This window comes from Xyrauchen texanus, chromosome 29, assembly GCF_025860055.1.
Source record: "Xyrauchen texanus isolate HMW12.3.18 chromosome 29, RBS_HiC_50CHRs, whole genome shotgun sequence".
NCBI classification, from domain to species: Eukaryota; Metazoa; Chordata; class Actinopteri; order Cypriniformes; family Catostomidae; genus Xyrauchen; species Xyrauchen texanus.
In genome coordinates, this window is record NC_068304.1 from 26,898,599 (window position 1) to 26,923,470 (window position 24,872).

General features: G+C 37.9%; 1 protein-coding gene across 2 annotated transcripts in view; it reads left to right on the forward strand.

Annotated features, from left to right (window-relative positions):
* LOC127623187 (transcriptional coactivator YAP1) overlaps nucleotides 1–24,872 on the forward strand; it is a 52,615-nt gene continuing 27,743 nt past the window's right edge. For both annotated transcript variants that reach the window (XM_052097506.1, XM_052097507.1), the window contains exons 1-2: nucleotides 1–591; nucleotides 1,741–1,976. In XM_052097506.1, the coding sequence (XP_051953466.1) occupies nucleotides 391–591; nucleotides 1,741–1,976 (437 nt within the window). In that variant the 5' untranslated portion in view covers nucleotides 1–390. The remainder of the gene's footprint in view (nucleotides 592–1,740; nucleotides 1,977–24,872) is intronic.

Consider the following 24,872-nt stretch of genomic DNA (forward strand, 5'->3'; position numbering starts at 1 on the left):
GAGAAAAAAAAAAGTTAGTTAGAATAGTGAGAGGGCTGTGATTTCCAATACGCCGCACAGTCGTCGCCAATGTCTGCACCAGAAGATTCGTAAACTTTTGGGAAACTCATACGGACACCGTTTGAAGACTTCAAATTAGTTTCCAGTATAAAGTTCAGTAGACATGCGCGTTTCTAGATTTATTGCGGTGTTCTCGGGAAGCAGAAAAATACATCTTTGCATTCTTTTTTCCCAAGGCTTGGATAATTAATACAGTGGACGAACAGGGTTGGCCTGTTTGGATTAACCTTTGACATTTTATGGCTTTTTGACTTTCCTGTGTACACTTTTTCGGTCGGAAGGACAGAAGAGCAGTTTTCCCAAAGATTATACTATATTTTATCTGGAGTCATGGATCAGAGCCAGCACAACCCTCCTGTCGGCCATCAGATCGTCCATGTTCGGGGAGACTCCGAGACCGATCTGGAGGCTCTTTTTAACGCTGTGATGAACCCGAAAAACACAATCGTTCCCCCTTCCGTGCCGATGAGGATGAGAAAGCTGCCAGACTCCTTCTTCAAGCCGCCAGAGCCAAAGTCCCACTCCAGACAAGTAAGACCACCCCCACAGAAACCACAAACTATTTCCCCAACTTTTTCCAGCGGTGGACGCGACTGGCGCACGCGGCCCACTGCACAGCGACTTTTCCCCATAACTTTATTATAAACAATCCACAGATACAGACACGCATGCACATATTAGCATACTTAAACGTGTATATACATTTACTTACACAAACAAACATAAATAATGTCTTTGTAAGACAAAACGAAAAGACTCTTTGAGCTTGCAAGTGGATACATAATCCAAGCTGTCTACACTGCAAAGTCGAGTTTCGACTTCTATACAGTGACAGCAGCGCTGTAGTTTGTCGTGGTGTTAAAACAAGATTGTGACATCATCTTCACTGCGTAGTGTATTCCTTAAAAAGTTCATTTAAATGCTATTTTAATGCTTTTACATTTACACCTTCATCTTAAAATAAAACGTTTCCCCCTATGTGTTATTGCAGTGTTATTTTAGTTACACCGCTTTATAAACTGTCCATATGACCGTTTTTAGTTATGGTTAGTTTACAAACGATAGGTGAAGGTTTTTGCTCAAAAGTCTTGTAAATATGTTGAAATGTAAATTAGGCAAATCATTTTCTTTTAAAATGATGGAAGGTTACTTTAGACATTTTTATATATATATATATATATATATATATATATATATATATATATATATATATATATATTTAACTGAAATAAAATAAATAATTACATAGTCTCAACAACAAAAGCGAACTAAGATAATCGAGTTTTTCCTCGAGCTTGGAATCACATCTCGCGCATGCTCCGATGTTAATTCACGGGCACAGAAGAGGTCGACAGATTCCTTCAAATTCTTGCATTTACTGGTCGAGTTCTGCATGTGAAGTTCCTCCAGGACAGCCTTTTTCCCACATAGCTCCTCCTCAGTTCTGAAGTGTAGGCCACATCCGTTTCTTACGTTTTGGGTGTACATTTGTGATGCATGTGCATTATGTGTGCATAAATTACTTCGATAAAAATCCGTGTTTTGTGGTATTTTTATGCATCGAGTTTACACACAAGCATAATTTCTTATGAGCTCATATTTGTAGTCTTTTTTACTTGCTTTACATGTAATTCTACGACTGTTTTCTTTATGCGAGTCTAATCCTCTAACCCTCTACAGGCCAGCACGGATGCAGGTACTGCTGGTACCCTCACACCCCAGCATGTGAGAGCACACTCCTCTCCTGCCTCCTTGCAGCTGGGTGCAGTTTCCCCAGGTGCCCTGAACAATATGGGTCAAGCAAACCCCCCACCTCAGCACCTCCGCCAGTCCTCTTTTGAGATACCCGATGATGTGCCGCTACCCCCAGGCTGGGAGATGGCCAAGACCCCCTCGGGCCAGAGATATTTCCTAAAGTGAGTTCCTAAAGTTGTCATGTCTGATATGATGCAAATGGCATATTGTTTGGTTTCGGTGTCGTTTTATAATTATGGAATTTATATTAACCAAGTAATTATTGCAATGATGTCCCCTTGACCATTAGAACTTACTTTGCATAGTACACACACAATACACAAAATCTACAATATACCCAATAATACACATACTACACCGTATACAAGCTGTGCTAAAGAGTGGTATGTGTTAAGTGGTATTCCTTTGAAGTTTAGAGGTCAACAAATACATTTACAACAGTAAATGGCTCCATATTTAGTTATATTTTAATTATTCAGATGAAAATTTGTTACAGCACATTAACAATACGTTTTTGATCAGCGAAAACCCCTAATAAGGAGACTTTTTCCCAGCTGGTTTATGGATCTTAGTCTTTGCGACCGTGTGTTTGCCTGTGTGCAGAGGTTTCCTTCTCTTAGTGTGTGTGTGGGTACTTAATGTTTCTGCAGATTGAGTTTCAGAGGGGAACAAAGGCCCAGTGTAGCAGTCTAGAATGAGTGGAGGACGGGTTGGCCTGGTAAACTCATCTGCTTGGCCACAGAACCCTGTCCTCAGGACTCAGTCCGAGGAGGCTACAGCTGAGGCCATTAGAATTTAAGAGTCAAATGTAAATTTAAGGATTACAGTCTTTTTGATATGTTTAATTCAAGTTCTCATTTATTTGATAGCTGCTGTATTACAAGTAAATTGATACAGCTCTTTTTTATTATAATGTTTTCGGGATGTCTGGATCTGTGACCCTCTGACCAGTCGAATCTAGACAAACATGATTCGTCCCCAATTTACTGTGATAAAATGGAGAGCTTTTAAAACTAGATGTTTAGAAGAAGAACATCTGGAGAGCATCTGCTTCATTTGGACCAGATCTCCAGGAATTGTTCAAAAGGGAATGAGGGACAGGAATGGGAATCCGGCACTTGTGAAGATGGCGCACAAGACCAAGACTAATGTCGCAAAGGGAAGTGTCGCAACTGCTGATGCATCCAACTACAAATGTCCTAAATTATGGATACATCAATTATTGATCAGCACATACATTTCAGATACAGTATATTAACATTAGCCGACATTTAAATCATAAGTACTTTCCAATTCACTGTCAGCTGACCGTCCTTTTAATGTAGTATCCCATTATAGCTTTGGTAGACCACAAGGGGTTGATACAACATTTACTGTACTTAATACTGAGGCCGATCGCAGATAGGAAAGACAAATAGCCTGTATAACACTCAGGACACGTCAATGTGGTGCAGGTGCCAGTCTAAAGTTGTGAATGTAATCACCATACACACAAAAGTTGCAAAGATTTTTGTAATTTAAGAATGAGCAAAGTAACGATGAGTTTGCAGGTTAGTGTATGAAATTTGTGGAACTGTGCAAACTGAATGATTAGAAATGACAACATTCATAATGCAATTTCTCTGCATGTAGCCTTAAATAGGTTTTATTCAAACTGTCAAACCGCAAAAGACTTACAACTAGGTCTGCAACGGTACACAAAATTCTTGGTTTGGTACATATATCTGTTTTGGGGTCACAGTTCGGTATAGTTTCAGTACAGCAGCGAAAAACAAAGAATCTTTCTTTAAATTATTTATTTTGAAACCACAGTGGCTGATTTGCAACAATTTATTCATGACTGCACTATGCATATTTACTCAATGAAATTACAGTACAAAACATCAGAGCCTCTTATATTCGCATTGTATAAAAACATAAATAATAATAAAAGTACAATTATTATAATTGTAACCAAATTAAGACATTAGAAGTGCAGATTTCTGTGTCTTTTGCCTTTCGGCTCACCACTTGTATTTATCACTCAATATTCAAGTTTGTTTCCTTCAGGAAAATCAGAATATCCACATTATTAGAGGAGAGGGCGGATCTGTTAGTCTTGACAATGTCCCCTGGTGTTGAAATATTACTCCTATGGCATTTATCACTTTAACTTTGTCTGAGCTTGCAGCGAGAGGCTGCTCGAATGCCGCAGTGAGACTAACTTGCACAGTCTGGTTATGCTTTGCTCCCATAAGCTCAAGAGACATGTGTATGATGCCGCCGCAAATGAGTCATCATGTTAAGGACACTTCACACTGCCCCAACAAATGTGGACAAACACCAAAGTCCAACACTTGTTGGGTATTGTCGGATCAGTGTGATCACCCTGTTGTCGTTCGTTGGCATCTATTTTCAATGATTCAACATGTTTAATCAGTGTTTGTCAGGTCTTGGGATGTTTGAGCAGTGTGGTATGATTTTACAACAAACTCTGACTTCATCATGAACCATTGCCATGACAATTAGGTAAGCGTCCCTGTCAACCAGGGGTCAGGAATTGGCTGGTTATCAGGTCCCTTTTAGCACCTGCTGGTAGATGCTGGAACTACACCACCCGATGGCAAAAGCATGTTTCTCCATAGACAGCCATTAAAAATTAGCTATGTTTTATCCATCCATCCATCTTCAACCGCTTATCCGAAGTCGGGTCACGGGGGCAGCTGCTCCAGCAGGGGGCCCCAAAGTTCCCTATCCCGAGCCACATTAACCAGCTCTGACTGGGGGACCCCGAGGCGTTCCCAGGCCAGTGTGGAGATGTAATCTCTCCACCTAATCCTGGGTCTTCCCCGAGGCCTCCTCCCAGCTGGACGTGCCTGAAACACCTCCCTAGGGAGGCGGCCAGGGGGCATCCTTACCAGATGCCCAAACCACCTCAACTGACTCCTTTCGACGCAAAGGAGCAGCGGCTCTACTCCGAGCTCCTCACGGATGACTGACCTCCTCACCCTATCTCTAAGGGAGAAGCCCGCCACCCTTCTGAGGAAGCCCATTTCGGCCTCTTGTACTCGCGACCTAGTTCTTTCGGTCATGACCCAGCCTTCATGACCATAGGTGAGGGTAGGAACAGGTTTAATCAATTGTGTATAATATTTATATAAAATCGTGCATGTTTTGCTTCATTCGCAACCCCTTCCTTGTCAGTCGTCTTCAAAGGCGAACAACGACACCCAAAGATACAAGTTTGTTGAGTCAGTGTGAGCAAGACAGTGGGTCTTCAATCTCTGGCTTATTTAAGTCCGACAATGTAATATTTTTGTTAGATCCATCACAGTTGGGAAAAATAGCGAGCTAGCTAGTATAAACTTCACAAGCATTTACCTGATCTGCAGTTTCTATTGTAAATTGTGGTGCTGTCCTGTGATGCTTCGCAATATTTTTCATTTTAGTTTTATGTGATTTGTGTTTGTTATATGCTGTATTAATACTGGATTCATGCATGCTAAGATATGTAATCATTCGTGTGACTGCATGTACCGTACTGAAGGCCCTGTATCCTTTCGGTTTGGCATGGATACATTTACAGTTGGAGCCCTGCTTATAACTGAATATGCATTGTGTAGGTATATGAAAGATACATATACACAATTTATCATTCAGTAATGACTAGAGTAAATAATGTATGTCTTTTGATAATGATTTGTGTTGAATTTAATGGAAAACTGCGAGTTGGGCTCTGTGGTGCTGCAGATGTTTGAGCAGCCTTGAAACGTAGCTGGGCATTTTGAATTTTAGAACACACCATGACGTCCAACAGATGTGTGTGCAACCCCCTTTAAGTTTCTCCACTACTCACTCTTTCAAAGTCGTGTTTAGAAGTACTGCAAGTATGAAGAGACAAAAATTACTGTGCAACTATTAGCTCTATATTTATCTGAAAAAATGCTTATATAGATTGATAATCATCATGAAAATGTTCCGATTATTGATGTGTGAAAGGCATCGATTCCAAGCCTACTTCCATCTTACTTTGAGTTGGCCTAATCTTTAAAACAGTTATTCAAAGTTTCAGTGAACAGCTCAAGTGCTTCTTAAAGTGCTTCTCGAGCAAATACTGAGACGTCTCACTTGTTCTACCTTTTTGAATCATCTGTGTGTGGGCTCTGTTTGATTTTAACCCTGTCTCTGCCATTGCTCAAATGCACAAATAAAACTCAGGGAGTGCAAACTGTCTCTCTGTCTGTAGAACCCCCTCCTTCTTTTGACTTCTCTTTGTTTTGGGTTTCTGAGAAACGGGAGGCACGCTTTATTCATCTCGCTTATGGTTGTTGACCCTAGCTTTGTTTGTGGTTAACTTTCCCACAGATAGTTATCATGGTTTGTCAACAATTTCCTCATTTTAATCATGTGCATATCACAGTGTACCCCATTAGATGCAATGAGCTAATTAAAGAAGTAAATAGTTTTTTGCTTACATTTTCAGTGTTGTCTGCAACAGTTATTCACAACTATTCAACTGTTAACTCTGGTCCTTTAATCTGACTGGACAAGTAGCATTCTAAGTGTGCTGATATTTAGAATAACAGCACTAGGACTTTTTGTATTACTCTACTTGTCTGTGTTTGCCACGTTCCAGTCAGGCTGTCAGTTTGTGCCTTGCTCTGCAACATGCAATGGTTGATTCTGCTTCCACTATCTTTGGTATTATTTTCATTAGCAGAGCAAAAATAGACACATTAACTGGCCAAATCATGTCTAAAATGTAAGTTACTCAACTTTCTTGTTTATAGAACTGTTTTATATAAGCAATATCACACAAGTAGGAATGCTGTTCTACTTATTTGTTGTACTCGGCCGAAGAACTTCTGTTTTGATATAATCAGTACAACATCACTGTAATATGTTATGAAATTGCTTTTGATTTGATGTTACCTTTTGATATTGATTTGTCATTTTGTCGTAGGCTATTACGGGTATAAAATCTCCATACATTTCTCATTAAAAAGCTTGATCTGGCCAACCCAATTAGCCAACCTGTTTGAAAGCTCACGTTACATTCAGGTGACCACTACAGCTCTTCTACTCTCACATTAGCACTGTCTTTCACTCCTAATGCCAGAGATTTCATCAGAAAGCAAGTCATTTTACCAAAGACGTGAGATACAGATAAGCAGATGTCGGTTTGCAGATGCCTCTCGTGTTCGGCCACATGTGAGTCACACAGCTAAGGGCAGTCTGACAAGTTGCTCTGTTTCCGTTTTGGCATGAATGAAAGTTCAGTTTGTGAATCTGCTCTAACGCTGTGTCAAAAAAAGATAAAGTAGACAGAAAGAGGGTAGAATGAAAGAGCCCCAGTGTCTGCTTTTGTTTGACTGGTGAATCTGTGTGCATTATTCATCTAGTGACACTCATGTGACCTGGTCAAATATAGACAACAAACAAGATTGAGAGAGTGTAAATGAGCACAGAGTAAAAGTTCTATTGCATCAATGGTAGTTAGGTTTTAGCCGTCAACTGTTACACTGTAACCTTTTTGTCCTTCTATATTTAGTTCAGCCTTTGCTTAGGCCTCAGCCACTGTCCTGGTGTCCCATGACACTTTGATAGCAGGAAGAAAATGCCAGGGAATCATTAAGCTATCAGAAGTCGTAATCAACCTTCAGCACCTAGTCATTTGAACATGGTTTCATTACAGCCTCAAAAACCCTGGATAACATAGAACTATTTCTGTGGAGCTTCCAGAGGTTTGAAGTGAATTAACAGCGACCTGGCTAATTTTTATATATATATATATATATTTATTATGGAAAGAAATTGGTACCTTTTATTCACCAAAGTGTCATTCAGCTGATCACAATGTATAGTCAGGACATTAATAACGTGAAAAATTACTATTAAAATTTGAAAAAAAAATTCAGAAATTCTTAAACTCAATGGGGTTAGATCCATAACACTCTTTTCCAATTATCTGTTGTCCAATGTCTGTGGGGCCTACACAATATTAAGCAGGTGGTCTTAATGGTGTGTGTGTGTGTGTGTGTGTGTGTGTGTGTGTGTGTGTGTGTGTGTGTGTGTGTGTGTGTGTGTGTGTGTGAGCGTGTATTTATCACTTTGTGGGGACCAAATGTCCCCATAAGGATAGTAAAACCTGAAATTTTTGACCTTGTGGGGACATTTTGTCGGTCCCCATGTGGAAAACAGCTTATAAATCATACTAAATTATGTTTTTTGAAAATGTAAAAATGCAGAAAGTTTTCTGTGAGGGTTAGGTTTAGGGGTAGGGTTAGGTTTAGGGGATAGAATATAAAGTTTGTACAGTATAAAAACCATTTTGTCTATGGAAAGTCCCCATAAAACATGGAAACACAATATGTGTGTGTGTGTGTGTGTAATTGGACTTGCTGCAGTCTTAATTTTAGCTTGTTCTGTGTTTAGAATTTAATCAGAAATAATTTGTACATTGTTGACTTTATGCTAATGCTATTATATTTTGCTTTCTAAGACTATCATTCAGTGGTGGGTTCCTTTTCCCCAAAATGATTCATCTGAAAAAATAAGTAAAAATAGGCCTATTGATTCTTGGCATTAGAATGTTGATACAGTATCATGAGATAATGTATTGCAATGCTTTGAAATATTGCCAAAAATATGTGTTGACCTCATCTTTATTCCATTTTCCTCCAACATTTTAGTGTGTGCTGTGATATATAATGAAGGGGGGAGTTCGGGGGTGGTTGAGGGTCATCTTATTTAGTTCTCGTCTGCCTTTTTTTTAGGGACCTGGGGGGGGTTCACAGGGCACTATCAGTGAGACCAGGGTCATAAACTAATGAAGGATCCTAACTTGGAGAATGTGGCCAAATAGAGGAGCTAATCTGTGTTTCCATTGTCTTATTAAAGCCAGGACTCGGTGAGGGTCTAAAATTTAGCCCATGAGAGGGCGGTCCTAGCGGAGAAGTCCCTCAGTGATGTAGACCCCAGCTGTCACAGGGATTAAACCCTCTGATGGGAACCACCATCACCGCTCCACTCTCTTTAAAGCATGCTGCTTTTAATTAGTATACAAAGGTGTATCTCAGGCATACTAAATCTTTCCTGAAGGCAAATCGTAGTTGAAGTATATGGTGATATTTGCATTCAGAAGATTGTAGCGCAAGCAATCCAATAGTTTTATGATAGCCTCTGTGTTTACAGACTTAGGCCACATCCACATTAAATTGATTTATTAGTGTGCAAATCACATAGCAAAATCAGTGCGTTTTCAAATTAAAATGTCATAGTGTTTAGGCCGAGTTATACTTCTATGTCATCGAATCTCTGCCTTAGACTACATGTAGCTATGAAAGATACGGCATATCCTGTGCCATAGCCTGACATGCACGTCTCCAAAAATGTAACAAGTCAACGCAGACCACAACAGCTGTGATTGGTCCACTTTGTAACCAGAATGATAAAAAGATATGAGGTAGCATCACATTTTCTCCAAGATTATTTATACGTCATATCATATTGTATTTGGTCTCGTTTTCTGCCTGATATCTGCTTTTATAAAACTCCGTTCATGTTTCATGAAGTTACAAGTGAAAACACAACCAAAAAACTTGATATTACACCCATTTTGTGTTGCTCAAGTGAGTTTTAATGCATTTGATGTATTTTTTATTCCAGCATGGAGCGTCAAATTACTCGAAAATATATATTATTTTTTATTGCCTACAGGACTTGTGCATGCATACATGCATTCATGATTTACATTGCTTTTGAATATTTATGAAATGTATAATTATTTCAGGAATAAAGGCAATATATTGGCACTCTTAATACATTTGCTCATTGTGCCCATAGAACGACGCAGACACACCAACGCAAACTATAACTGCAAACCATCGGATTGGCCACTAAGCGAAGTCTGCCACATAAGTTCAACACAATATTATAAATAGCCTTTTGTCCACTTTAAATATATTACTATTATATTTAAAATGAAAAGTCAATAATAATAGTAATATTAATAACTTTTTATTATTATTATCATCATTAGTATTTGTTTGCAATTTTAACAATATTTAAGTTCAATGGCTTCCAAAAAAAATAACTGTGTGAATGAAAAGTGGACTGATGTCTTAAAACTAAATTGAACAAAAATGAGATCTGAATCCTTAAAAGTCTAGATGCAAGTTGAAATTTGTTTTGGAAGAAAATAAATGGGCAAAAATAAAACACTGGTTTCTGGATTACTGTTAATTTTGCTGCTACATTATCCAGTATACTAGTTAATAATAAAGTGTTTTTTAATAAGCTATACATTTATGATGAAATAATGTGTAGTTAGAGGTTTGTGTTTCTTTACATATTAAAAGAGTACTCCCAATTAGTTCCACACAATAATGTAAAGATATTCTAAACTGATTATGCAAAAAACAACATTGTGTCGGCCGGTACTGAGATTTCCGTTATCGGAATCGTATCGGAAGAGAACAATTGGCAACTGTGTATCCCTACTTATTTCCTTCCTGCTGTCTATACAAACCATGGGATTTTCTTGGTTTAGGTAGGAGGTGAGAGAGATTGGACAAAATGAAAAAACACAAGGTACTTGGCAGGACTTCCACCTCGGCAAATAGAAACTTGTTGCTAATATTACAGTAGTTTGAGTGCATATCATTAGACCTCTTTCATTTGTTGTCGTTCGTCTGCTGTAACATGCAAAATCGCATGTGTACCAGTAAATGTCTGCAAAACATTACTGGTGCTCAAATGGAAAAAAACAGCATGTGTTAAAACAAAAGAGAAAGCATTTGTATTAGGTGTAGGTGACACACAAAGCTAGCTGTCATTGCTTTTGCAGTACTATAGGGAAATTTGTGCTGGTGCTGGAAACATCGCATGTCCCGACACACTGCTCAGACAGTCTTTGTTATTGATGAGTGCTGTAGTATTCTGGGGTTGGCTGTTTTCTTTTGGATTTTCTTCACATACTCAAACTATCAACACTCAAATGTTTCTCCGGCCAGTTGGAATTGTTTTTTTTCCCCCAATCTGAAATAAGGAAGTGCCTCAATTTTGAAACTGTTAATTTGTGTTTTACGGGGAAAAAATAGACAGGTCTGAAAAGTTTTGTTCATATGATTTAACTTTATCTCGTGTTCGTGTTTAAATGAACTTATCTGGAGGCTCATGTGAATCATGCTGTGTTGAATACACCCTCATATGTGTGATTTTGGAGCAAGTGTGTTGTGTACTGCTTTTGGCCATCTATTTGATGGCTGATGTTTTAGTCATCTGGGTCAGGCCTCTCTTCCCATCTCCATTTGTAGCACATTTGTGTGGAGGACAGGATAAGGGAGTGAACATTTGCTGTTGCAAATGTTAGCAGCATCACCAGGAGAGTCTAGCTGACCTCCCCACCAACCCTGAGCACAATCATACTTTCATGCATGATCAAGGCCTTTTTACAGGCCTGTCTACTTATTTTAGTTTTAAACAATCATGTTTGAGCTTAAATTCACTTTCAAAATCATTGTACTCCATGACCCCATTAACAGTCGATACGTTTTATTTGTAATTTTTTTTTATTAAAGGTGCAATATGTAAAAATGTTCATGTAATATTTGCATTTTTTTTCCCAATGTATGAACGGCTTGTAACGCAACTTAAAAAATGTGCCCTTCCCGGACTTCTTAGGTTGCCTATTAAAGCCTGTATACTGATTTTCATGTGAAGGGAGCGGGTCGCTTTTGCCAGGAAAATCCAAAGATGTGACGTTTATACGCGCTCCCAAGAGCCTTGCCTCGGTGCTTCTCTTCCCCTATTCAACAGTGACAACAAACTGCAACACTAGGTAATGTTATCTTAGAGATGGAATCCAGCCTTGATCTTGCCTGCTAACGCTGACGAATTGCAAGCTACCTTGCTTCGTAACTTTCAAATAACTTAAACGATCTTCTCTTTATACTAAAAGTCAGGTATACAGGATTCATTTAAGCAAATACACTGGTTTCTTATTCGTACTAGTACAACATATGACACACAAAACACAATAATGCAACATAACAGTGCATTGCATCTGTGAACTGTCTGGTATAGTTCAGTAGTATGTTGTAGTAGTAGTAATAGTAGTAGTAGTAGTAGTAGTAGTATGTGTGTATCGGTATGCTATGTTAGCTGATAAGTAGTTTTAATTTAGTTTTAAGTTTAAGTAATTAAGTTTGTAATAAAACAATCATAACTGTGTAATTTTAGTTATGCTACCTCATCTGTCAGCATGATGCCAGTGAATCACTTTCAGTCTCTTTGTACGTTACGTCATTGTTACGGATGCTCACTCACTCGCGTCCCTATGGAGTATGTGCGCAAGCACGAACAACAGGTAGCTGGCTGCAGTTAACTTAATGGCCACAGATGTCATTAATAACAAGGGTTTATGAATCTTACATACTGCACCTTTAAGTCATTTGTTAGATTACAATCACCCTGTTTTGGTAATGCTTAGTTTTTCAGGTCAGGGTGGATTCGTTTCTCAGCTCATCAGCGTTTCTCAGAGTAAATGTGTGCATGTCAAGCTATGGGTTTATTGACCACATGCAAACAAGCCCCTTTCCTGTGTGTGTGTGTGTGTGTATGTGTGTATGTGTGTGTGTGTACGAAGACGGAGTTAGCCAGACCACTGTTTATCCAGTCCTGACGTAACACCTTTGCCCCAGTCATCAATGCTCCTACTGTCACTGAAGAAAAAACTGTCTCAAGAACATTTGTGTATTTAGTTATTTACTGGTATATGAAGCACCTCCAAATTCTCATTACTGAATTATGAAAATAAACATTAGTGTTTTTTAAAATGTGAAGTAAATAAGTTACATCACTTAATTTAAGATTATTTTATTAAAATTACATTTTCGGACAGGATTATTTTCATTTTTTTTTTTTTTTTGTTTTTTTGCATTATAGTAATGAGAAATTAGATTTTACAGTAAAATAATTTGGTGGGAAAATGTGTGTAATTGTCATGAAAGTGTCAAGGACTGTTTCTTAGTGTGCTTTCTTATATGTTCTCACTTTCTTGTGAAAAAATAAAATATGATGTAGATGGTTGAATCTACATATCGCAGCACATCTCAACTCACATAGATACTTTATATGTCCTCCTGTCCTTCAGAGTTTGTTCTTTCAATGTAACTATGCAAGACCAGTCTTCTGTTCTTTGCATTGAGAAACAAATAGTCATTTGACAATCTTCATGACCAGTGTTGGGTAACGTTACTTTTAAAAATAACTTGTTAGAATGTTGCATTACTCTTAATTAAAACATAAATATTAATGGAAAGTAAACTGTTGCATTACTTTTGCATTATTTGTGTGTTTTTATCACAGCCACTTTCTTCTCTGCAATGCAAATAAGCTAAGCATTGCATACAAGAGACACTACGGGGTCATGCTAGCTACTGTACAACAAACATATATTTAGAAAGTAGGACTTCACATCATTTTATATTAAAGAATCAATAACATGAATATTCATGATTTGTTTTTCCATCAACATGGCAGCCAATATGAATTATGAATAACCACTGCCTTAACTAAAGCAACGAAGTCCAACACTTGAACCTGCATCAAATATGTCATCGACAATGCCAGATTCAACTTGAGATGTTCTTCAGAAGTCAGGATAAAATTCAGTGGGGAATGCCAGTCTAATATGTTCAAGGAATAAGTCTGATGAATAAATTTTTCACTTAAGTCACAAATGTCATAAAAACTGTTTATTTTTTTATGAATCATACTACTTGTTTATCATAAAACAAAAATGTAGAATCTTTTTAGAAACAAAGACATTATCTCTGTTTTCACAATCGATGTAGAACGTTGCTCGGAGCCACTGATCCAGAATCATATTTTCTCATCCCAATCTCCCCGTATCCGGGAGAAGTAACACGGAGCAGTCCGGCTGGATAAGTCTTAGTTATTAAGCGAGTATTTCACCTTGTGTATCATGTTGTGGCCAGTGGAATACTGGTCTTATGATTCCTCTGCCTAAACGTAATTTTTTTATTTTTTTTTAATGCCACATAACACATGAATCAATCTCGTTTCACTCAACCAAAGGTTGATCTCATATTAAGCTAAAATGCAATTTTCCCAACTTGTATAGCTAATGCGCATGTGTGCTACCGAGTTGATTGACAGGTGATGTCTGTATCTAAAAGGTGATTGACTCTTTTACCTGGAAGGTGGGACTTCCTTTCTACATTCATTGACTGTTGGGTGCTAGAGCTTCTTGGTTGGGTGTTCCAATTTCTCCCATTAATTTAAATAGAAGTGATTAGTCTCTGGCCTCACACTCTATAGAACTACAATGCCCATCAACACGTTACTTTAATTAAAAAGTAACTCCGATATTATGTTCTAAAATAAAAAAATATTGCTTTACTCGTTACTCGGAAAAAGTGATCTGATTACGTAATAAGCGTTACTTGTAACATATAACCGTCAACACTGTTCATGACAATCTAAAAATAGCCTATTTTTTTATTTTGGGATAAAATCTGATGCATACATGACTTTCGTAAAATTAAATATAAAAAAAAATTAAGTGTACCCTATGCTTACCTTCTTACCAGATTATTCTTCTGGTATCTCTCTCGCTTCGCTCGCTCGCTCTCTCTCTCTCTCTCTCTCTCTCTCTCTCTCTCTCTCTCTCTCTGTCACTCTCTGATTTTGTTAACTCACTGCTTTGTCCACTTGCCCCTGTGATATGAGCCCTCCTTCAAAGAGGAACTTAAATACATCCAGAGGTCAGCAGGTCGCTCAATAATCTCTCCTGATGATGTCCTGCTGACTGAAGTTCAGTCACTCATCCACCCTTACTGATACATGCTTGCTTGTGAGGGGGAAATTGAGAGCTGACTGAGGTCTGATGTCCTCTTTCTGTCCTGAATAGTAGCATTCAGCCATTGAAAATGGCTGCTTCACTGTAGCCTAATTAGAGCCAGTGTCTGATATGTTTGTCTAATATGTTTGAGTCTTTTTAAGGACCTGTCATGGTTATATTGTAGATGTCATGTGTTTAAAAGCATTTAAAGAAGAGATGAATGGAAATAAAGACAGATTTTTTGTAATATTTAGACTATTAGTTTGGACCGATAACAGAAGTGTTTTCTTCCCTTTGTGTCAGTTCCAACTTCTTTTGACAGCCTTGCTAATGAATGATAAACACATTTGTGAACATCTCATTTGCTGTCATTTTAATTGAGTGAAAAATACATTATCAATTTATCGGCCATCCATTGAAAAAAAAAAAATTAGTCGACCATTAGTTTGTGAACTTATCTGTGCCATGCTGCCGATTATACAGAAAATAAAAACCACTTCCCGTGCTGTTAGAAAAAAAATATCGAAAAATGTGCAGTAATGTATCTAAATTAGCTGGCAGGCATGCAACAATGTGAATAAACATTTAAGGCCAGAACACACACACAGTGCAAGTGAACGAATATGCTTATAGCTGCGCAGGCTTGATTTTGTGCTTTACAGAAATGTGTTGTCCGCAATTCATAACACACTTTGCATTCTCAACGTTGCAGCAACAGGCGCTAGAGCGGTCATTAGTGTGAATTGTTCGCTTTAGCTGTGAGTTTTGTCATCTGTCATGGTGGAGCAACTGGAGTTTAACCACTAGAGTTGTATGGATTAATTTTATGCTGTCTTATAGTCCTTTATGGACCTTCTGAGTTCTGGTCACCATTCACTTGGATTGTGTGAGGACCAACAGAGCTGTGTTATACAAATCTTTATTGGTGTTCTGAAGAAGAAACAAGTTATACACATCTGGGTTGGCATGAGGGTGAGCAAATGATAAGAACATTTTCATTTTTGGTTGAACTATACCTTTAATCACGTTCGTTCGTTGGTCTAGTGCTCACATCTGCGCACACCTAATATTAACCTATATTTCTGTCCTTAGAATATGTAGCTATTTAGAAAGTTTAACAATTACCCTTGAAGATTACGCATCTTGGCTTGAGATTGTGAGGTGCTTTTTAAACCCTCTGGAACGCTTGCATGTTTACATGTTAAATGTATTATCGTACATGCATTTTCCATTCTATTTTACAAACTGAGAGATAAGTCAAACTTATTCTTAGTGGCTATCAGCAACATGCCACAGATTCTTTAGGTAGAGTTCTATTTAACCAATAATATTCTTTTCACATAGGCAAACTGGTGTCACATTTGTAAATTTTAATGTAAAAAAATAATGCTTATCTCTGATATAGACCATTGTGAGCACGGATCATTCAGAATGCTCCTTATTTTGAGGCCAACTAGTTGTTATTTCTTCACAAACCGGAAAACAATCAGTGCTAGCTAAACTAGAATATCACTGTGAGAAGCATTCATTGCTGCAACTCCTGCTCTCCTCTGTTATAAATAACTGCAGCACAATAAACAGGACCCTGGTAATTGGGCCATCAATCATGTTAAGCGCATGGGTGGGTCTTAGCCCATTGCTATGAGCTCGCTAACCCCCCTTCCCAACCTACCACCAACTCCTCGAGCGCTCTCTGGTTTCATGAATAGTGATAACAGCTGGAGAGGAAATCAGGAAGTGAAGTTTTATAGAGTACTGTCTCCTTTAGTGTCATGGAGTGATTCCTGTGTGGTCATGGCTCAATGTGATTTGAGTGCCACTATCCCCACCTCTCCTTATCTGTCTGTTGGACATAACCCAAAGGCCTGGTACTAGGGTTGTTGACCTTTCCTTTTGTCTCTAGTTGTCATTCACCCAGTTTATCTTTTCAGTTCTTAGTCTGGGATGGAAAGCCACCTTAGTCCCGTGAAGGTTGTTCTTGTCAGGCTGATGATGTTTTTGAGGGTCCCTTGAGCGGAACTCTATCCTGTCTTTTGTCTCTGGCCCCATAATCTTCAATAACGCCTTTCAGCTGGTGGCCCCCAGGGGTCTGGACAGGCCCCAGAGCAGAAGCCATGACAGTGGTGATGTTTTCCTTGTGGGAGTTTAGTATACTGTTGCCATAGGTGTTAGTTAGTTGTTGTGAATATGCAGTCAGCTTAATTAAACTGCACTGGTCACTCATTGACCAACCATCTAAATGTACTGACTGCTGTTAGCTAATGTATAGTTTAATTAAATGTACAGTAGATCACAACAATTTGAATGCCAAATATGGTTGCATTTCTTAGGGGTGTGCAGCGAATCCATTATTTGTATTTGTATCTTTACCTGTTCATATGACAAAATTACCCTTTATCTGTGTCTTTATTCGGATAGAACTGGGTGTGGATGGGGCTTTAACCAGAGGTGGGTCAAAACTAAATGAAATGCCCATTTTTACATTTTAACTGTGTGTTCTCCTGGTATTTCAGAATTTTCGTTTGTCTGTGCATGGAGGCAGGAGGTGTCAAGCAAATTGTGAAATGTCAAGCACACATTTTGCAGTGAACAATAAATACAAATACAAACATTAAAAGAAATTCAAATAAAATCAATATAGCCTACAAATAGTTGGTAGTCCCGTAATTCTATCAGGAATTTTTACGATAAGACACCATTATTTTGTTTAATAATAATAATGTTAAATTTATATTGCGTCTTGCACCAGAGGTAGCACAGTTTAAAGAAGAAGGAAAAAAAAGATGGCGCACGTTTCAGTTTCTTCTATATACATGAGGAGGAACATTCCTAATAACACTCTATGGAGTATTTAAAACTTTATGGAGCATTTTACCCTTTTTATGGAATAAAGTCTTAACTAGATAATTTCGTTAATCGCTGATGTGAATATAAATGTGGTCAACTTGAAAAGACTGATAGATGGGCTCCAACGTGAAATAATCACTTCAGGTCAGAAATTTAACATTGCTCTCAGGTTTAGGCTATAAATGAATACATGGGAATCACATGTGAAACATGTGATACATTAACAAAGACATTTCAATAAGTGGAAAGTGTATATGATGTTGTATCTTAATGTTACACTTGATAAGCTCCAGATGCGCACAATTAACAGAGACCGCAAACAGAGTCAAGACCGCTCCCTTCCGATCTGAAATCACAATGTGCACATTTTCATTCATAAGGAATTACACTTTAGAAATATTGGCTGCACAGATTATAATTATATACAGTGTATAATACAGTAATTTTGTATATGTTTATTTAAAGTGTTGCTTTGTCCTTGTGCCTCTTGAATAATCAGTCATACAAATATTTTTTTTATATTATTCGGATTAATCCGTCATGTGTTTTGAAGTCATTATTTGTGCCTTTTCGAATAAGGTCGGGCACATCCATATGCACTATATACAGTTACTAAAAATAATAACCATGATACGTACAATATCATAATTTTTGCATAATTAGGTACCTGACCAGGCTGACAATGTGCAGCTGTTCCAAAAACAAAAACACATTTAAAGGTGGGGTATGTGATTTGCAAAACGGCTGGCAGATTTTGAAAATACACAACTCTAAGGTCCTACCTTCTCTCCTCCAACGCTGGCCCTGACTCGACCCATTCGAAAAACATGGACGCGCAATCATGCACGAGCGAAAACTCAGATGCGCAGTGTTCTAGCAGTGTTCTAGACTCACTAGTCAAACAGTGCATTCACCTGTCAGACAATTTTTCAGAGCAAATTGTTGACACAGCAGGAGGAGGGGGTCGCATACCACTCTTGAAAGGTGTAGAGCTGATTTTCTCATAACTGTAAAAAAAAAGAACATCGCCAGCCCTGGCGTCTGTACAGCGGTCTTCTATTCAAAACAGGATTCATAGAAATGTGGAACAACCCCACTAGCACTATAAAAGCTCTATTCTCCATACATAAATACAATCGCTTCCTGTTACTGGGTCACGAGCTTTGAGTATGCGCACGAACGGGACACGCGCGCCAGGGTGGTGGGGGAGGGGGCATGGTACGACCGTTTGATTGACACATTTTCTGTCCAATGATTCTAGATGGTCTTGAAAATGATTGGCTGGAGTTTTTCGAGTCCTGCCCGTTCCACAGATGATTAAATTGCTTAATTTTCATGTCAGTGCTTCTAATTTACAGCCAGTAAGTGGGTTAGGAATAGGATTTCAAGTTATTTTGAAAAAATGGTCAAAAAAGAAAATCACATACCCCACCTTTAATAAGAAATACTAATATTCACAACTATTTGTATGTGTATCATACAAATTGGTCAAACTCAAACTTTTCTTTCCTTTAAAAGGAACTGAATGCAAATTGATTGCAAATTATTGGGATTTCTTTGTTTCCTATGAATGATACTGAGGTGCCAAAATCTGATGTTTTACCAAAGTCAAAAATTTGGTATCGATACAAATTGGGATGTCCTTCATTTTTTTATAAATAAAAACTCCATATCAAAGGTTTTTAAATTGTATCATCAAAATGGTGTTTATATTCATTAACTTTTATCAAATGAAAATATAACAATTAACTTTCAACATAATATTGTATTATTATTGTTTTATCAAATTAATTGCTTATATGCAGAACCTCTCAGCACAATATTTTGTCACAATGCTGTATAAATGAGCATCACAGATGTTAGGTACTGCTGAAGTATAATTTAATTACTACTGATTTATTATTAGTAGTATTCGTAGTAGTATTACAGTGAACATTACATAATTTTACAGTAGTGGTATATTTCTGTCATATTTTGTTCCTATAAATGTATCTTTAATTATTGACAGATCTTTGATTTTGAAGTGTTTCTGTGTTGTTTTGACCAAGGAGCTCTGACATTATGACGGCAGATTCCCACTCAGGAAAAGCAGATCACTACGTGACACAAAGTGATTATCAAACCACAAAAGGCTGCTATTTAATTAAATAAGTATGTACTCTGTATATGCTTTGTGCATGTGAATATGCACTCTGTTTACTGTCATCTGATACGAACAGATTGTGCAATGCTCATGACAGTGTTTTCCCTGTATGAGCCTTGGAGGAGCCTTAAAAGATATGAGCTGCTGGCTTCAGCACAACACTAACCTAGTTTCCATCCACTTTTCGCAATGAGTTAATAAAAATCTGCTAAATTTGCCGTCTTCTGCTTGTTTCCGTTCAAATGGCCTTTTAGCGATATAATGGTGCGCGTGATGACGTCATGCTTAAAAAAAAAAATTACGTTTGGTTTATCAAGAAATCTGCCCTCAAGCCATTTCCATACAGGAATGTGTGTATATTGCTAATTGTGTGCCTTTCGCCTACCAGATGACCCTAATTTCCCTTAAATTCCCTAAAAGCTTAATGTCATTTTAATTTCACAAATAAATGCAATCAGAAGAGGAGGAATTACAGTAAAAAGGGAACAGTTGCCATTCTGATAGATCTGTAATATTAGTCCTGATGTTGCGAAGTTTGCCACCGGTTCAGACCCGAAAGCAAATCATCTTGGCCCTGTTCAAGCTGGCAACCTGCACCAAGTAGTGGGGAAACTTCCGGTCTTAGTATAAGGACCATCCATCGACGTCTATATGCTGTGTGTAGAGCTATTAAAAAAAAATTATGCAGTGTAATATCAGGGTTTACATATATGATACATTCCTGAAATTCAATAGGCTATTTTGAACAATCATCTAATCTAAACCATTGCTATCACAACTGCTTACTTCCAGCATATATTTGTCCTGCAACTTTTAATGACCAACTGATCTTCATTGTCATCTAAATTAAATTAATAATGCAATTTACATTTCTGAAGAAGCTCAGGAAATGCGATCCAAGGTAAAGAGTGTTAGATTTAAAATATTTAAGTTTTAAAATGTTCAAAAGCTAGTTGTCTGAAAGTGAACTCTGCATTGGATAAATAGTTCTGATAGTTAATAGTCTTGAAAAAAGTGTAGAACATTCTGAGTTGACCTTTTTCATCTACAAAACAGGGTAAAGCTAATTTAAGTTTGTGTAATGAAAAGGCAATTATATAGGCCTAACAATATTATTATTTTTTTAGTTTGATAATTTATTTAATTTCATACAGGGAATTTTGACACATTTTTTTTTCAAAAGTATACTAAATAATTGTATTGAATTGGGCTATACGTTATTGTTCCAAAAAAGCACTCTGAAGTTTTTACTCGTAGTATTATGTAATTATTTTTCATTTAAAACATCTATGTGCGTAGAATTTTTAAAACAAAAATTGTTTATTTTATTTTTGAATTTTTTGTATTTTTATTGTGGGCTAATACCAAGACTACCATCTATTATTTTGAATGGTGTGGAAATGCAACTTTAATAACTAAATAGATAGCTTCCATGATTAAACTAATTGCAAAGAGTGGCCATTCGTTTGTTCTCAGTGCACTTGTCGATGCCAATTTTCTCGACAAAAAGTGTTTCCAAACCAGTTTTTGTGACATTTGAAATATCGACAGAGTTAAACGGAAAAATATATCAACACTTGTGAAGTTTTTGTGATAATTTGTGTTTCCATCAGCCATGTCAGTAATTAATTTTTTTTATGCACTACACCTTTTGTCACAAAATAACCCTTAACACATTCACGAATGCTCACATTTGAATTACATGCAAACTAGATATTTATGTCATTAAATCGCAGATTTTGCAGTTAGGACATAATGTGATTTTAATTTGTGTGCTGAATGTATTCGTACATCATATGGTATCAGTTTTTGGTATCGGAGCATATTTACGAGTACAAGTACCAGTATATGAGCACAGTATCAGACCCGACGTCTGTGTCGGTATCGGAACATCCCTACATCCATCCCTATATTGGCGTGTGATTTGGCATCATAAGATAAATGTCTGGAAAAGTATGAAATAACTTGTCAAACTGTATGCATATGAATTTCTCCATTATTGTTACACTTAGCTGGTTTTTGGTTGTCCTCCCATTTTCCCGGTACTTTCCTGCTGAGTAAAGGAAAGCCAGTGTGCCTTATTCGTTAAGTGTGTTCATGTGTACTGCAAGCCAATGGCAGAACATTGCATGAGCAGACATTTAGAATGAGGCAATAGTGGGCTCTGACCCAAAGTGGGTTGTGTGTTACTATTATACACTGTGAAAATGTGAGTCTGGACATTTGTTTCAAGTTCATTTATTAGTCTTATTTAGATATTGGCATGAGCCTTGAAAACATGATAAGGGATAGTTTTCTCAAAAATGAAAATTTTGTCATAATTTTCTCCACCTCATGTTGTTCCAAAGCCATATGACTTTCTTCTGTGGAATAAAAGTAGATGTTAGGCAGATTGTCATCATCATTCACTTTTGTTGAATGAAATAAGAAGCAGTGAAAGTATAACATTCCCTTTTTGTGTTCCTCAGAAGAAAGTCATACAGATTTGAAACAACATGTTGGTGAGTAAATGTGGATGGATTTTTCCTTTTTGGGTGAACTATCCCTTTAACTAATTAACTAAATTGTTAATACTTTAAAGGTACTCTGTATGTCCTTGGGGTATATTTATGTACCCAAAATGAGGTAAAATCTCTTAAGTAGAGGTACAAAAAAGTTCCCCTTGAGGGTACCACCCCATTGACAGACCTTGTACCCTAAAGCCTACTGTACACTACTGAAGCTCGTCTCCAGTTGGCGACTGGTCTTTAACAAGAAGTCTCGGATCTCACAACGAACGGTCGTGTACAACTAGTCTCTGCGACATGCAGAGACTAGTTGTAGATGCTACAACAGATTTCAAACCAGCTAGATATCTAGAGGTCTTGTTGTCAGGTGAGCGCACTGGCCAGACAAGCGAGAGTCCGACAATGAGCCACAAACAATGAAGGACATAGAAAGTGCAAGAAAACAGCTAGGATTTGGGAAGCATGACAGAAAAGAATTAGAAAATAAAACGTCATCCACATCTGCCTGTTTTTATTATTTTCAGCTGTTTTTATTTTGTTTTCCTTTGCAAATGGTGCCAGTAAGCGCAAAAATGGGCACGAGCCCGTTTGTTGATGTGTTATCACGAATGAACTGCGCAAGTTAGTGAGTGAATTTCATTATTGTAAAATATGCATTTTGGATAACCCGTTTAAATCAGGACAACGCTACAGAATGTTGAAACTGGGTCCAAACTGTTTTGAGATTTGTCCACTTCAAACACATTTAGACATTGGGCTCGTAGTGCCACAGCAGTGGTGCGCTACCCAATTCAAACAATGTAAAATATGCCGGTTACGTGCAGATTTATGATCTGGGACACCGATATAAAATCATTCAGTAAAACACAGATGTTATGATTGATGTATTTTCTCATGAAATCAGAGATTGTCCCATCGAAATCTGAACACAAGTTGTCAAAAAGATGACAGGGTGTGATGTTGATGTGTCTCGCTTGGACACTTCTGATCTGATCACCCTAGGTGCATCTTAAATACCAGGTGCACAGGGCCTCAGTTGAGGACGAATGGTCGTGAAGTTAATACACCCAGTCGTGTAGTGTGCACTTGGCTGAAAATATATTTTTTTCAGAGAATGCAGGAGCTACAGTCTAAGGTTCTGAGTCTGAATCATTTTGAAACTGAAATAAAAGTAAGAGTCAGTGTTTTGCATGGAAAAGGGCGCTCTGGGCTAATAAAGCCCACCTGTGTGAATTTGCCCGCTTCTGCCCACGCTGAAACCCAAGAGGAGATCTTCATACTCTGCATCCTGTGCTCCAATTAAAATGAACTCACACTGCCTCTCCCTCCCTCCCCCATCTCTCTCTGTGTCATAGTTTCCAGCAGCAATAGGAGGGGGAGGATCGGGGTGACATAAAGTGTAACAGGACCACAGCGATCCAGCCAGTGGAGTTCAGAGGGATTGCTTCCGTGCTCGTTTTTTCCTCGCTCTTTTTCCTCTTCTCTGGGCCTTCTCTTTTTGTTTGATGGTCATTCAGCCCTCCCCTGTGACCCTCCAGAAGAGGCCCCCTGTTCCTCGTCTGCTGCGGACTGGGCTGTTTTCCCGGAGTGTGTGTGTGTGGGTCGGGGGGTAGGGTGGCTTACTGGTAGGTGGGTGGGAGAGAGGCCAGTTTTTGGCAGCTTCTTTGATCAGTAAAGCATAAACAAGAGGGAGCTTAGAGACAGGGGGTGGTGAAGTGCTGAGTCAGTCTCTCTCTTTCTCTGTTTTCTCTTTTTGTTGTTCTTCCTCTCTCATAAGTCACTGATGGTGGAATAGTGACTAACTGGGAGGAATAGAGAAAGTGACGGCAGGGGAAAATAGTCACAGAGAAGTGTTTATGTTTGGGAAAGGGTCTTGCCAAATTATAAAAGAAACAAAGCTGATTGGAAAGATGCTGAATTAATTAATACACAAGTTCAAATGCTCAGTCTTTCCCTTATCTCTGTTTTTCCCAATGGTTGATGCAGATATCAAGAGTGCACAGTGGTTGATGGCTGAAATAATGCTGATAAATTATAAGTAATTTAAATTATTAATCAGCTCTCTAACAATTGCGTTATCCAGCGATCTGTTATTTTGGAATAATGACCACACATCCAGGGATAAAGTGATATCAGACCGGTCATCTAAGTATTGCGAGTCATCTTTCCTATTTCTTGTATCTCTCTACGATCTTTACAAGTAAACTAATAAAATAATTTCAACTCAAATCGATATTTCATGTCTGTTCATTTGGCAAGTCATGTAATATTAGCCATCATTTTCTCAAATAACATCAACAGAACTTTCATGGAATTCAGCTCTTTCTTGTCTCCTCACATAATATCATAATTTCATGTCAAATCAATATTTAATGTTCATTGTGTAAGTAGTTATGTAGTAAGCAGGATAATGTACTGTCAGCTGATAATTACAGCAAAATAAATCCCTTCAGTGTGATACAAGATCCCTCCGCTCTGTGTCAGGATCCTGACCACCCTGTCATGGATTGTTTTGTGATAATGTTCAGCTGACAGTACATTATTCCTTAATTAATGGTGGCAAATGACCAAATTGCTTAAGAGATCTGTGTAATTTTTTCTAATATTAAAATACTTTCTCCTATCCCAGCTTTATTTGCAGAAACAACTATAAGTATGCCATTAGGAGGTTGTTTTTTTCCGGAAGTGTTTACACTAAACATTGCTTAGTTTG